Source organism: Doryrhamphus excisus, linkage group LG1 (assembly GCF_037039965.1).
Source record: "Doryrhamphus excisus strain RoL-2023G ecotype Guam linkage group LG1, RoL_Dexc_Guam_v1.1, whole genome shotgun sequence".
Lineage (NCBI taxonomy): Eukaryota > Metazoa > Chordata > Actinopteri > Syngnathiformes > Syngnathidae > Doryrhamphus > Doryrhamphus excisus.
In genome coordinates this window covers 21,331,397-21,347,344 of record NC_136357.1, presented here as the reverse complement: position 1 = coordinate 21,347,344, position 15,948 = coordinate 21,331,397, and the positions used below count along the sequence as shown (strand labels likewise).

At 40.4% G+C, this 15,948-nt stretch overlaps 1 protein-coding gene across 1 annotated transcript; it reads right to left on the bottom strand.

Annotated features, from left to right (window-relative positions):
• Positions 1-7,487: 7,487 nt before the first annotated feature.
• Positions 7,488-15,808, bottom strand: LOC131132601 (adapter molecule crk-like). The gene is made up of 3 exons (XM_058078378.2): positions 15,260-15,808; positions 11,341-11,954; positions 7,488-9,237 (listed from the first exon to the last, which is right to left on the bottom strand). The coding sequence occupies exons 1-3, from the start codon at positions 15,480-15,482 to the stop codon at positions 9,103-9,105; spliced, it is 972 nt and encodes a 323-aa protein (XP_057934361.2). The 5' UTR covers positions 15,483-15,808; the 3' UTR covers positions 7,488-9,102.
• Positions 15,809-15,948: the final 140 nt, after the last annotated feature.

Sequence of the window (15,948 nt, the reverse complement as noted above, 5' to 3'; positions counted from 1 at the left end):
CAGATAGATGTACAGTTGTGCCCAAAAGTTTACACCCCCCTGCAGAATTAAATATTTTTTGCCCTTTACTCAGAAAATATGAATGATAACACAAAAACCTTTCTGTCACTCATGGTTAGTGGTTGTGTGAAGACATTTATTGAAAAAATATATTTTACTCCATTTAAATCATAATGATAACAGAAACTTCTTGGACATTATTCTCGCCAGGGACAGTTCTTGTCAGAAAGCGTTACTGTTTATACCAGGGATGGGCAAACTTTTTGACTCGCGGGCCGCATTGATATGACAAAATTTACGGGGGGGGCAGACTATACAGTGAAGAAAATAAGTATTTGAACACCCTGCTATTTTGCTGTTTCTCCCACTTAGAAATCATGGAGGGGTCTGAAATTTTCATCGTAGGTGCATGTCCACTGTGAGAGAGATAAACTAAAAAGAAAAATCCAGAAATCACAATGCATGATTTTTTAACAATTTATTTGTGTGATACAGCTGCAAATAAGTATTTGAACACCTGTGTATCATCTAGAATTCTGACCCTGAAAGACCTGTTAGTCTGCCCATTAGAAGTCCACCTGCACTCCATGTATCATCCTGAATCAGATGCACCTGTTTGAGGTCGTTAGCTGCATAAAGACACCTGTCCACCCCATACAATCAGTAAGACTTTAACTTGTAACATGGCGAAGACCAAAGAGCTGTCCAAAGACACCAGAGACAAAATTGTACACCTCCACAAGGCTGGAAAGGGCTACGGAGCAATTACCAAGCAGCTTGGTGAAAAAAGGTCCACTGTTGGAGCTATCATTAGAAAATGGAAGAAGCTAAACATGACGGTCAATCTCAATCGGAGTGGAGCCCCATGCAAGATATCACCTCGTGGGGTCTCAATGATTCTAAGAAAGGTGAGGAATCAGCCCAGAACTACACGACAGGACTTGGTCAATGACCTGAAAAGAGCTGGGACCACCGTTTCCAAGGTTACTGTAGGTAATACACTAAGACGTCATGATGTGAAATCATGCATGGCACGAAAGGTTCCCCTGCTTAAACCAGCACATGTCAAGGCCCGTCTTAAGTTTGCATATGACCATTTGGATGATACAGAGGAGTCATGGGAGAAAGTTTTATGGTCAGATGAGACCAAAATAGAACTTTTTGGTCATAATTCCAATAAGCGTGTTTGGAGGAAGAAGAATGAAGAGTACAATCCGAAGAACACCATCCCTACTGTGAAGCATGGGGGTGGTAGCATCATGCTTTGGGGGTGTTTTTCTGCACATGGGACAGGACGAGTGCACTGCATTAAAGAGAGGATGACTGGGGCCGTGTATTGTGAGATTTTGGGGAACAACCTCCTTCCCTCTGTCAGAGCATTGAAGATGGGTCGTGGCTGGGTCTTCCAACACGACAACGACCCGAAGCACACAGCCAGGAAAACCAAGGAGTGGCTCCGTAAGAAGCATATCAAGGTTCTAGCATGGCCCAGCCAGTCTCCAGACCTGAACCCAATCGAAAATCTTTGGAGGGAGCTCAAACTCCGTGTTTCTCAGCGACAGCCCAGAAACCTGACTGATCTAGAGAAGATCTGTGTGGAGGAGTGGGCCAAGATCCCTCCTGCAGTGTGTGCAAACCTGGTGAAAAACTACAGGAAACGTTTGACCTCTGTAATAGCAAACAAAGGCTACTGTACCAAATATTAACATTCATTTTCTCAGGTGTTCAAATACTTATTTGCAGCTGTATCACACAAATAAATTGTTAAAAAATCATGCATTGTGATTTCTGGATTTTTCTTTTTAGTTTATCTCTCTCACAGTGGACATGCACCTACGATGAAAATTTCAGACCCCTCCATGATTTCTAAGTGGGAGAAATAGCAAAATAGCAGGGTGTTCAAATACTTATTTTCTTCACTGTATATTTTACACTTAACAGTCCACCTGGTATTATTGTATCTGTAAAATTGTCATGCAATCTGCTATTATTATTTATTATTTTATATTAATATTTAAATATTTTAAAAATAATAAAATATTATAATAATTACAATAAAATTAAAATAATAATTATTATATTATTATTATGTAAAATATGCAAATATAACAATGATATTATATATAATTAATATAATAATTAGCATTAATATAATAATTATAATAATCATAATAGTTCTAATAATAATTATAATAATCTAATAATCTAATAATAATCTAATAATAATAATAATTATTATTATTATTATTATGTGCTTGTGTCCCTTTTTCCAGGAGCACTTTGTAAACAACAGACCATGTCAAAAAACGAAATTGATAAAACCATCAAAAGGTTGGCTCAGGCCATGATGCCATGTTGAGTTTAAATGAAATACTTTGGAAAGATTGGGCGGGCCGTATTCAAACACTTGGCGGGCCGGATGTGGCCCCCGGGCCGTAGTTTGCCCACCCCTGGTTTATACTGTATATCCTTTGCACAGTACACTCTCTCCCATCTTTGTTCTTCTAGATCAGGGGTGGGCAAACTTTCTGACTCGTGGGCCGCTTTGAGTCAACAAAATTGTCCAGGGGGGCCAGAAAATATATTTAACACACAAACACGATTTTATACTTACAATTCTAACATTCTGCATTGAATTACTTGTCTAATTTTATCTGTAAAAGTGTCATACTATCAGCTGTATGTTCTCATGTCCCTTTTTTAGGAGCACTTTAAACATTAGATCACATCAAATTAAGAAATGTAATTTGATTTTTTTTTTTTTTTTTTACTGAATAAGACATCCGACTAGCAAGTCATGTTGCCAGCTTGTATGTTAAAAGTTGAAATACTCAGAAAGCAACTGGCGGGCCGGATTCAAACACTTGGCGGGCCGCATGTGGCCCGCGGGCCGTGGTTTGCTCACCCCTGTTCTAGCTCTTTCCTGAAAGAGTTAACGCTGTTGTCATCTTTTGGAGTATCCATTGTAAATTGTAAACACTGGACGACGGTGGCTAATGTCACTGATAAACAGACCAGTAGTCGTGTCACTGGTGAATAGTTTATCAATTGGAGTGGCACCTGTGGGCTGTTATGGTGCTTGGTCTAGTGATTTGGTGACATAGACTGAAGCTATACATTGCTATAACCAGCCCCCCACATGCTCGGAATGAAACCAAAATAGTCCCATTTTTTTAGTGCTAGGTTAGTGCTGTTTTGTGCAGTTATTCGAACATAACGTTATGTTTAGGACACATAAATTGGAGGCTAACTGGGTAGCGGCCATCTCTTATGTCCCTGCAGTGATTCCGTAGCCTGAACGTAATATTTGAGAAATGCGGTGTAAATAAAGAATAATGAGTGAATGAATGAATGACTATAGGGGTGTTATTTCATGTCCACAGGTTTCTAATAATGGGGAAAAAAACCTTTTTAAAAAAGCAATAAACAGATTTTCTATGCCCTATAAAAATATTCGGTTTATTGATTCCTGCATTGTGGAAATTCATTTATTGATTCCTAGTTCATAGAAATTAGCTTATTAATTGACTCTGATAAATGAGGGACGACTGTACTTACACATTACAGTATAAACGTTTAAAAGGGCATTTTCTTTTGATACATTTTCCCCACTTTGCATCCCGAGTTCAGTACGAAACCGCAATAAAAACTAGTGTTTGAAAATAATTGCATAATGTTGAGTCAGTGTCTCTTAGTTTGCCACCTGACGAAGTGCTTCCTGTTACCTAAAATGACAACAAAGAATGAATTGGTTTTCGATGCAGCACTGGTGTAAAGTATGCTTGTTTATACGGCTAAACGATGAATACAAAACAAAGATAAAGACAATGAAAACAAGTTGGTACATTTTTATTGACTAGGTATATTATTGACACATAACACGATACAGAAAAAAACGGATTTTCTTTTAAAACATGAAATAATATATTTTCATAACACTAACAATGTACAAAAGAATGATGTTTTTGCTCGTTTCTGGTCTTTTTAATGAGGCAGGGGGTGAAATTATTTGAATTTTTTTGGGGGGAGGGCATGAAGACTTTAGAAAGCAGTATGGGCGTTAAGGTGCATGTTAACAGATCATACATACAATACACACAAGTGTCTTCTTTAACATTTACATCCCAGTCGCTATAATGCCATTTCATTGTGGATAATCTTCTTTATCCAAGAGTTTGCTGCAATTCCTCCTTAAATACCCTCAAAGGAACCAGAGTTTGGGTGTTTTATTTTTTTAGAAGTGTTCACTCTGCCAAAAAGACAAACTTACTTGATCACATGAAGCTCCACATTTAGCAGCACAATAAGCTCCAACATTGAAAGGAGTGCTAGAGCCGCACTGGTTCAAAGGCAATCAACTTAAGCCAGAAGTACGGCGGACTATTAGGGCCACATTGAGGAAAAATCGCAGATTTCGAGAATAAAGAGGTAAATATGGGAGAAAAAAATCCTAACTTTATGTTACAAGCATTGCCCGAGACAGCTATGAAAGGGCGGACCTTTGTGTTAGCGCCACATGCGGGAGAAGGGCTGGACATGCTCATGTGTTTTGCTGCCACGTTATAAATAAAAGCTCGCCTGAAGCGAGAGGAAAGTTTCCTCTCTTCCTGAAGTTAGTCGCCGGACCAAGAGAAAATAGCTCTGCTCTATTTTGCCCCCGACTCGAAATCTTAACATTTTCTTTCCTCATTATTACAATTTTATTCTCCTAAATTTACGACTTTATTCCCGTAGTATTACAAGTTTTCTCAGGAATGTACGTTTTTTCACATATTTTTTTTCTTGTAAATTTACGACTTTATTCTCATATAAACTTTTTTCTCCTAAATTGACAACTTTCTCGTAAATGGATGACTTTATTGCCGTAATATTACGCAATAATAAGTTTTTTCAAATATTAACATTTTTCCTGAAAATTTATGACTTTATCCTCATATTAGTAATAATTTTTGACTTTGTTTTCATAATATTACAAGTTCTGCCTTGTACATTTATGATTTTATTTCCATAACGCTCCATGGTACATTAGAGCATGAAATAATTGCAAAAAAGTTTTATAATCAGCTATTCCGTTTTTTCCAAGTTAAAAAATGACAACATAGAAATAGCATAAGAGGGAAAAAAATATTAAGAGAAAAAAAGACATCTAACGAGAAATCAATGTCTTAATATTAAATATTTACATTTTAAAAGTCATGATTTGAGAAAAAGTTTTATTATGGTAATAAAGTCAACATTTACAAGAAGAAAATTTACAAAGATTATTTAAGAGTTAAAATAATGGAAAAAATAAAATAACCAATCTTTTTTTCAAAGTACATCAAAAATGGGGGAAAATGAGCAATTTTGATGCCAATAGCTGAGATGCATTTTTTTCTTGAAATACTGTATATGCAATATAACTTACATCTACATGTTGCATCCTTTCATTTTTCACTTTCGCTGGAAAACGTATTGACATTCCCTTTAGACATGAGTTTTTGCTCATAAAGTTCAGACTACATTCGCACAATAATGCATCTAAAAACCAGACTATTGACAAAATAGTAAATAAAAAAAATCACATTTTGAAAATAATTTTTTTCCCTTGGAAAATTCAGATTTTATTTGGACATCACATCTTCTTACCTAATAAAATTACATAAAATTGCTCCTGTACTTTAAACTTTTTTTAAATTCGTAACGATGCGATTTCCCCCCCGATTTTCATTCTTATTCCTTCCAGTGTGGCCCTAATACTACTTTCAAACAAGTACTCCCAACTTAGAGTACTAGGAAATGTTGAGTAATGAGCATGAATACACATGTTGAGAAAGCCGGATATATATATATATATATATATATATATATACACATATATATATATATATATATACAGTGAAGAAAATAAGTATTTGAACACCCTGCTATTTTGCTATTTCTCCCACTTAGAAATCATGGAGGGGTCTGAAATTTTCATCGTAGGTGCATGTCCACTGTGAGAGAGATAAACTAAAAAGAAAAATCCAGAAATCACAATGCATGATTTTTTAACAATTTATTTGTGTGATACAGCTGCAAATAAGTATTTGAACACCTGTGTATCATCTAGAATTCTGACCCTGAAAGACCTGTTAGTCTGCCCATTAGAAGTCCACCTGCACTCCATGTATCATCCTGAATCAGATGCACCTGTTTGAGGTCGTTAGCTGCATAAAGACACCTGTCCACCCCATACAATCAGTAAGACTTTAACTTGTAACATGGCGAAGACCAAAGAGCTGTCCAAAGACACCAGAGACAAAATTGTACACCTCCACAAGGCTGGAAAGGGCTACGGAGCAATTACCAAGCAGCTTGGTGAAAAAAGGTCCACTGTTGGAGCTATCATTAGAAAATGGAAGAAGCTAAACATGACGGTCAATCTCAATCGGAGTGGAGCCCCATGCAAGATATCACCTCGTGGGGTCTCAATGATTCTAAGAAAGGTGAGGAATCAGCCCAGAACTACACGACAGGACTTGGTCAATGACCTGAAAAGAGCTGGGACCACCGTTTCCAAGGTTACTGTAGGTAATACACTAAGACGTCATGATGTGAAATCATGCATGGCACGAAAGGTTCCCCTGCTTAAACCAGCACATGTCAAGGCCCGTCTTAAGTTTGCATATGACCATTTGGATGATACAGAGGAGTCATGGGAGAAAGTTTTATGGTCAGATGAGACCAAAATAGAACTTTTTGGTCATAATTCCAATAAGCGTGTTTGGAGGAAGAAGAATGAAGAGTACAATCCGAAGAACACCATCCCTACTGTGAAGCATGGGGGTGGTAGCATCATGCTTTGGGGGTGTTTTTCTGCACATGGGACAGGACGAGTGCACTGCATTAAAGAGAGGATGACTGGGGCCGTGTATTGTGAGATTTTGGGGAACAACCTCCTTCCCTCTGTCAGAGCATTGAAGATGGGTCGTGGCTGGGTCTTCCAACACGACAACGACCCGAAGCACACAGCCAGGAAAACCAAGGAGTGGCTCCGTAAGAAGCATATCAAGGTTCTAGCATGGCCCAGCCAGTCTCCAGACCTGAACCCAATCGAAAATCTTTGGAGGGAGCTCAAACTCCGTGTTTCTCAGCGACAGCCCAGAAACCTGACTGATCTAGAGAAGATCTGTGTGGAGGAGTGGGCCAAGATCCCTCCTGCAGTGTGTGCAAACCTGGTGAAAAACTACAGGAAACGTTTGACCTCTGTAATAGCAAACAAAGGCTACTGTACCAAATATTAACATTCATTTTCTCAGGTGTTCAAATACTTATTTGCAGCTGTATCACACAAATAAATTGTTAAAAAATCATGCATTGTGATTTCTGGATTTTTCTTTTTAGTTTATCTCTCTCACAGTGGACATGCACCTACGATGAAAATTTCAGACCCCTCCATGATTTCTAAGTGGGAGAAATAGCAAAATAGCAGGGTGTTCAAATACTTATTTTCTTCACTGTATATATGAGTCCATCCGGTGTGCTTCAAGGTCATATAAATAGAGCATTTGTTCATCAGCGTCCATAAAAATCATCACTATCATCATTTTTGGTGATTGGCACCGAGCAGTTTGGACATTAAAAAAGGTGCAATGGGAAACATTTGGCTCAACATTCACTTAAATAAAATACGCTAAGATTTTCAAGCGACACGGTCTGGCTGGTCAGTTGTCCTAAGCAAATATTTCGACTCCCGCAATGCCAGACGTGCCACCAAGCCGGTTCCCGCTGCACTAAAATCACAGAAACCAATGTTTTTTGGAGTTCCTGTGACGTTAGCTACTCTTGAGCGACGTGAAAACGAGCAGAGGATGTTCGGAAAATACGGCAGCCATTTCTGGGGTCAACTTTGCTTAAATATGTTATAAATTGTAGTTTCTTTCCATTTATAGTTGATGGCGCCACCCGTGACGGACTAGCTCTCGCAGTTCAGCCTCATTTCCCGAAGTGACATCATCGGAGTACCATCACTCAGGTAAACAAACATGGCGGTGCACTGTACAAGACAGAGGTTGTTTACAGTCATCAAGATTTGAGCCGTGTGTCGATAGTTTGAGAAAAAAGGAAGAAACATTTGGTTTTAAGCCTTCAAACATGAAGATTAAGATTGGTCACCTTCAATATACACAATGCTGACCCTTCAATTATTGTTTTAATGAGCATAAAAGACTTTACTGTTTTGTTTCCATCCGTCTTTCCTGCTTTACACTTGATGGTCCATTGTCTTACGCCTTCCTCTTTTTATAGTACCACACAAATACTGTGAACATCCAGCAGCAGCACAACATTTCGGCATGACTGTTTTGATGATAAATGTACTGAACCAAGTCACCGATCTACCACGATAAGCATTTGGCTGAGAGGTGTCGCGACTTTGAGAACTTGTTGGTCATGAGTGGCGGCATCAACTACAAATGCCATTTATGCATATTTGCTTTCAAAAATCCAACAATGCAGGACATTAAAAATTATATATAGAACTTATTCAAGCAAACTTGATGTCAGGGATCCTTGAACAGTTCAATGTTGCTCCAGAGCGCCTCTGCTGGCTACAGCCAGGCAGTGCACTCCACACCACTTTGCCCCAAGACAAGTCAAATTATTCCCACAAAATTAACCAATGCATCAGCTATTATGCCCATCCGTAAGCCAGAGGCGTAAACATTCACTTTTGGTTTCATGTCGCACACATGTAATGAGGGATTTTCAAAAATAAAAACAGAGTGAGACCTCTGTTGTTGTTTTCACCTGAAAAAAGATTGGCACTTGCAATCCCATATAAATCATAAGCAACATAAGAAAGTCATCTGTATACCTTATCAATAAAGGTATGTATAAAAATGATCATTTTGGTTTGACCGATGACTTTCATGGTTTCTGTTCTGGAGGAGCTCAAGTCCATCTGAAGAGAAGCCCTTTTCACTAAAGCTCATCTGGCCTGCCTTTACCTTGGCCCCCGGGGGGTCCGGGACCTGCTGAACTCACGTTTGCTTTGTCGGTTGTGTGTGTGTGTGTGTCCTCCCCTCCTTCACGACAAAAATGAGCGTGAATGATGCGGGAGGCGACACATGAAAGCGTCTCTCAGCTCTCATCGTCCAGCTGGTGTTGCTCCAACAGTCGGACGTGAGTGAAAGGGAAGTGGCCTCGTTTGCCCTTGCACTCACCCTCCCACTGGCCGTTCACGTTGATCTTGGTCACTTTCACCATGTCGCCGACCTGTTGAAGGATACGGAAAAAAATACATTTTAAATATGGGATGTGTATGGATCATAAATACTTGGATTTGGGGGAACGGCCATAATCATCCATCAAAACGGAGTGCAATGCTTGCTGGCACCAGCAGGGTCTCAACCAGTTTACCTTATTTACTGTTACATTATACAATAAAATATAAATATTATATATATATTTATTATTATACTATTTTTTATTCTATATAATAAATTATATATAATATTTAATGTCTACCTTTTAACACATTTTAAACCACGACAGCTTTGGGAAGTTAGGCAAATATTACAAAAACTAAAAACTATCATTAAAAATTGTAATTGAATTAAAAAAATAAAAAAAACTAAATGCAGGAAATATAGTCAAATACCTGTCCTTTGTTTACAATGCAAAAACAAAGGGAAAAAAACGTTTTCTTTGCATCTTTATATTTACTGTATACAGAGCAGTAAATTATTTTGTGTTATGTTCTAAATCTGTGACTAAAAGTAGTTATTTGGCCATCCAAACCTTTTTACTGTGTTGTTTTATAGAAGTAAACAACGGTTCAGATGTGTGACGTGTCACTGGAACAAAAAATATGTATATAGTAATATATATAGTCCGTTTTTTTTTTGGACCAAAATTTTGTGTTTTTGCTGAAACCACCCTATGTTCTACTGCTGATTTATAAAGACCAAAAAATGCTAGAAACAAACTTTTTTTCCTGCTGCAAGAAGAGAGTATGAAGTTTCTTTACATAGTTTCAATGGTTATGTAGTCAATATTTTGTGGGTATTGAAAGTTCAGCAAAAGTGCCCCAAAACTCTGGTAGTATGGCGCTCCCTTCTCTTCACACCCACATTCATACCTATGGACAATTTGGAGTGGCCAATTAACCTAGCATGTTTTTGGAATGTGGGAGGACGCATGCACAGGGAGAACATGCAAAATCCACACAGAGATCGTCAATGGTGGAAGCGAACTCGGTTCTCCAAGCTGTGTAGCCTGTACATTAACCACTCTGTCACCATGCAGCCGAAATAGTAACATCAAAACTGAGAACAACTGTGGCGCCAAGAGGGTTGAGAGTTAATTTGACATAACAGCAAACATAACAGCAAAATATATAGTATATTAAAAAAAGTAATTCAAACTAAAAAAAAAGTAAACTAAATCAAAGTGACCGAAGAATTGGTCATTCATTTTGCCAGTAAACGTCATCAAATGTCAATCCACAATATGCAGAGCAAACAGCTAGCGGTTTGGTCCACAACATATCAGTATGTCCATCATTGTTGTCCAAAGTCGAAGTTGATGTGTGAGAATATTTTGCTTTGCCAAAACCACAAAGATAATTGATGTCCTTTCTGAGATGACAATTGGAAATGTAATTTAAAAAAAAAACATTTGAAAGGCTGTCATTTGAAAGGATATTTCCATTATTATTTCACAAAAAGAGGACACAAATACTTGATTAATTGGATACTCGATTAATAATAAATTAACTGATTAAGTTTTGCAGTTTTAACTGCGATACTCGGAAGTGGTTGTGCGATGAAATGTAATTGGGGCTAGGTGTGCCTACACGATCAATAAATCTGCATGATATGATAATGGCGTCACTTCACCACTGGAGGGAAGGTGCTTAAAGCTGCATGCGTAGCGTTGTCTTATGTTTCATTAGTAAAATGGGAAATAAAAAGGAGGGCAAAGTTTTGGGATAGAATATATGCAACTGTAGACTTAAGTCACTTTTCGGTGACTAAAAACGGTGGGAAGGCCAAAAAGGTGTGGAAAAATGTAAATGTCCCAGAATGCCTTTTTGCTGTCGTCCCCACAATGAGACACTCCCATCACTGAAATCGGGACACAATGGGTAAGTGTTGCATTCTGTGCTAATATGTGCTAGTCAGTGTGTCACTGTGTGGCTGTCAGCTCACATTTGTAAGGGCACTTTGTGCAAGTGCACACATGCGTGAGTCGGCCATTGATGAGCATTAAAGCTCAGCTGACACCACGATGACGGGGAGGACAAGAAACGACGCAAATGAGGGCATAACGGTGACTAGAGGGGACAGTCGCGGTGAAAAAGTGCGGAAGCGCTACCTCCAGAGCGAGCGCCGTCTTGTCGTAGGCGTTGGGCACCCTTTTCTGAACAGCCCGGGCGTAGACGGGGCCGTTCTGTAGGTTGGGAAGCTGGGTGTTGACCACCGGCTGGGCGTACTGGCCCGGGTCACCCAGAGCATTGCCCTGAGGGGCCCCAGTTCCGTCCACACTAGCCAGTGCAACGCCAACGTGCCCCCCTTGTCCAGTGCCCACAACAGGGGCGCCCATGCCAGTGGTGCCGGCTGCGGTGGGCGAGGAAGGTCGGTACTTCTCTACGTAGGGTACAGGAATCATGCCGGCGCGCCCCTCCTGGTTGGCGGCGTTCCACCACTGCTCCTCGGGCTTTTCCAGCACGCGCAGGATGTCGCCCTTGTGGAAGGGCAGGTCCTCCTCATCATTGCCCAGGAAGTCAAAGAGCGCCCGGACAAACTCCGCCTCCTCAGGCTGCTGGGGGGCACCGGCAGAGGAGGCACTGACAAATGCTGAGTTTTTGGATTTGCTGATAGGTTCTATGAGGGTCGTGGTGTCCAGGTAGTGGATCTTGTAGAACTCCAGCAGGGACGGCAGGGCCTCAAACTCCTGATCCCCGATTCGAAACCGTGGAGGAGCCAAACCTGGCAGAGGACACACGTTAAGCTCCGCACAAACATTCATATTTTCGAGATGTGGTGGTTAGGGGGGGAAATCACTTGATGATCTGCCTACTGATAGAGACCTGACATTGTACCTGGATCGATCTGTGAGGGGCAGCAATGAGCCACATGGTGCCCGGTCTGCCTGGATATAAAAAAGCAGTAGCAAGGCTAGGTAAGGCTTGTGTTTATGTGTGCAGGAGTCCGGGGGTACATGGCTTCAGGTCAAATGTCTGAAAAACGTTTGGGAAGCACCGTCCTACATGAAGTTATCCTCCCATTCTGTGTGGAAGTGGTAAGTTTTGGGCTTCGGTGTCCCTTAATTTAGAATCCAGTACATAAATTGACGTTGTTGAGTGTAAATGTGAATATTTCTTGGTTGAATTTGTGCACAACCTCAACTTAACGTAGAATCTTCTCTCTGTGTTCTGTGGCGAGTTATCAACGCTTCCGCGAAGCGTGTACCGAGGCTTGATTCATTGGGGGGAGGGGCTGGAATTGGTGACGTCCGAAGCTTCGCTGCCTGGCTGTACCACGTGACGGCTTCGGGAAAAGGTTCAGAATTTGCCGCGATGTTTGCCTGTCATCAAACATCCTCAACACACACTTCCAGCCTTCAAAATAAGAGCGCCACTTCGTTTTTCAGCTTTTTCCGGAGCAAACCAAATACAACTGGAATTGCACTGATGCCTTTGTCATCACAAATTGGGTCATTACAAATTGTCGTGGATTTTGTAGCAATGTTAGCAGTGGCTCACGTCCCATTAAAAAAGTTTGCTAAGCTACATCCGTTTTTGAATTACTGGGAAAAATTACTGGGATGACATTTCCAGGTAATTGCTTGGTTTTTTTTGTAATATTCAGACAAATGTGACAGAGTCAAAATCTGAAATATTATGATTGACTGAGACTTAATTTAATTTTTATTGAGCTTTTACTTTGTTTAATTGATTATATTTATAAGCTCTTGACATTCCAATGACAGTGTTAAATGCTTTTGATACCATTTACTCCCATTATTATGCCAAATGATTCATGAAAAAATTGTTTTAAAAAATAGTCAATGATATTCATTATCGACAATAATTTCTCTGACAATTATTGTCCAAAATTAGTTATCGTGACAATCCCGGCAGCCCAGGCTCTTACATTACAGGGATAGTTTGTATTTTTTGTCCGTCAACAGCGACTCATTCTCCACTCGGTCCTGAGCCGAGTTCTGGTGGGATTTCGGTGGTGAGGAAAGTAGTTCCAGCTAGTTGCTGAGGACAGTTAAGTAAAAGGTTTGGCTTCTCAAAACAATATGCGTTCAAAAGTATCATACATTTGCATCACAAAAATGCCTATTACAGGGCTCGACAATAACGATGTACCGATGGCCCGGGGCAAGTTAAAACAAAATTCGGGCAAGTAAATCTAATCAGTGATATTCCCGTCGGGCAAGTGCACTTTGGCATGCCATACTGCCAAGAGTTTTTTTTTTTTAAGCGGTTCTTGTTGGGTGTTGGTAAAACACGGACTGCGTAATTCCGGTGGTAATTTGCAAACCAATCCTTGCAAATCTTGAAATGGACCAATCAGAATTGTTTATTTAGACCGCGGTCCGTAATCCACAGTCTGCGTTTTACCCACACCCGTTGTTCGCGATCAACCAATCAGCGATCGTTTGACTACGAAAACATCCATCATGGCGTTGCGGCCAACATCGTCTAATTCTGAAGGAAACAGCAAAAAGTGATGAAGCAGTGCCTCCTAAACAAGTATTTTATTAGCGGCAGCAAATCAAATGATGGCACAGGTGAGTGAATCACATTGCTGTGACAATTTGAAGTGGTCACAATGAAACACCACCCATTAGATCCAATACCAAGTGCTGATTTTGCACAAGCTACAAAATCTAGCGCTTCCATTTCTCTGTGGATTTTTCTCACCTTTGCTTCACAAATTATTGTTTGACCATTGAGCTTTTTTTTTTGATTAAAAACACTTTACTAGAACACAAATGTGTCTATTCAATAATGTTCCATTGTGGTGCACAACTTATAAATATCACTGCTTACTACGACAACGATGTGTAAGGTATTATTTATTTGATTTATTTGAAATTCTCATGTGATGCCACAAAAAAATACATGATATCATTAGGGCAGTCTTTTCATTTTACATGGGGCAAGTTCGGGCAAGTAGTTCTCACCTTAAGGATTCCCCATGGGCAAGTCATTTTGGTTTTTAATGTAGAGCCCTGCTATTAGAACTATCCCTTTAAGAGGCAGCCTGTCAACCGCCAACGTATCTTTCGCTTGTCAAACTGGATATCCGTACTAGATCATGTGGAAGATTTTCTACGGCTTTACAAAAAATGGAGACGGAGGGATACTGCAGCATAGTGGAGACTGTGGAGCAAGCCAACATTAGCATGTGCGTATGACAGTTATGTACTGGAACTAGTACCTTGTAGTACCTCTTTTCTCCAAACAAGTCCTATATGACTCCCTGAAGTGTGAAAAGGTAGCCTAAACCCAGAAAGGGCAAAGGTCGTGCAACAAAAGAGCAGAGAGTCTGAGGTGGAAGCAGGACTGCGAGTGTGCAAGAAGGCAGGATGACAGACATTCCACAGAAGCCAAACTGAGTCGTCATCCCCCAGTTGTGACAGCGGAGGTTGTCCAGTTCCATTCAAAAAGTAACGGGCCAGTCGGCACAGCCAGCATCACCAACAAAATCATCTTCAATCTTACTACTAAGGAAGTCTGGCTGGGAGTGGGACGTCATCAACCAAAGTGCATTCAGAAATATGTCAGTTCTGCGACTGCTTTAACTTTATAAAAAAATAAACAAAACTTCATCACAATCACTGACTATTTGCATCCTTCGGGTTCAATTAATGCGTGCGGGGTATTACTTGTGATACAATTATTGCAGTCCTGACGTAAACACCCGTTTTCTGACATGCTATATGGGCCACTAGCTAGCAGTGCAGCACGGCGCTACACCACTCTTCCAACTTCAAATGTTGGTTCAAAAAAGTCTGGTGTATGTTTCCAATGCGCCGAAATGCAAAGCAGAAAATGCAACAACGGAATATGTGCAATCATTCAAGGGGTAGCAAAGTTCAAATGGCAAAATGCTGGCAAACGGATCAAATTGTACTTTCCACTATGGCGGTTTAGTGCACACGGTGAAGGCGGAACAGGGAGGAGGCGCAGCCATAGCAAGCAAGTCGGGCATTTTTAAAAAAGTGTTATTTTGCACATCAAGAAAAAGGGTTATAGGAGAATATGTCAAATTACCTGAGCCGGATAATCGATTGTTGTTACTGATGCTGTTGATGATATAGTGGGACACTTTGGAGTTCTCCGACACGGACAGCACGTAATCCCCGGGGCTGGTGATCGAATCCCTCACCAGGAAAACGCCATGCCGCTGCCCCTGTAAGAGAGAGACTGCTTCCTGGCGGCTCAGCCTCCCCCAGTACCAACTCGCTCGGTCTTCGGCGTCAAAATGACCCGCCATGGCTGAACGATTCCGCCCGAGGCTTGAGGCCTCTCTTTAGCCGCAACTCATACAAAAACTTTGGGTCGGTGACTCTCCCCCCGCATTAGAAAAAAATGTGTTATATGACGACTTGAGGCGATTTTCCCGAGTAACGTCGAGGCACCGAGGGTTAATATGTTATCGTAGCCCAGTAAAACCCTGATACAGAACTGGTTTGTGTGATGAAATGACGCCAAAATCCCAAAGTAATATGCAACAAGAAACTCCGGGACTGAAATGGCGGATCTGGGGAAAAGTTGACCTCATCTACCGGAAGGGATGCCTGGTCAATGGGAAGAGCTGCGTTCAAGACATCTGGCGAACGTCGGAAAAACGATACACGTGTTTCAAACTCACCATTGGTCGTATTTTGAAAATATTTATCATGTTTATCATGATTGATTCGTCTTTTCGCTGTATTTTGTTGAGATTATAGGTGTAATTC

What these genes read in the sequence shown, in the direction of transcription:
- LOC131132601 (XM_058078378.2), bottom strand. Translation starts at nt 15,482, where the DNA reads ATGGCGGGTCATTTTGACGCCGAAGACCGAGCGAGTTGGTACTGGGGG. An exon ending in CAATCGATTATCCGGCTCAG is followed by an intron (nt 11,955 to 15,259) that starts GTAATTTGACAT and finishes GTCCTCTGCCAG; the next exon opens with GTTTGGCTCCTCCACGGTTT. An exon ending in AGACGGCGCTCGCTCTGGAG is followed by an intron (nt 9,238 to 11,340) that starts GTAGCGCTTCCG and finishes ATCCTTCAACAG; the next exon opens with GTCGGCGACATGGTGAAAGT.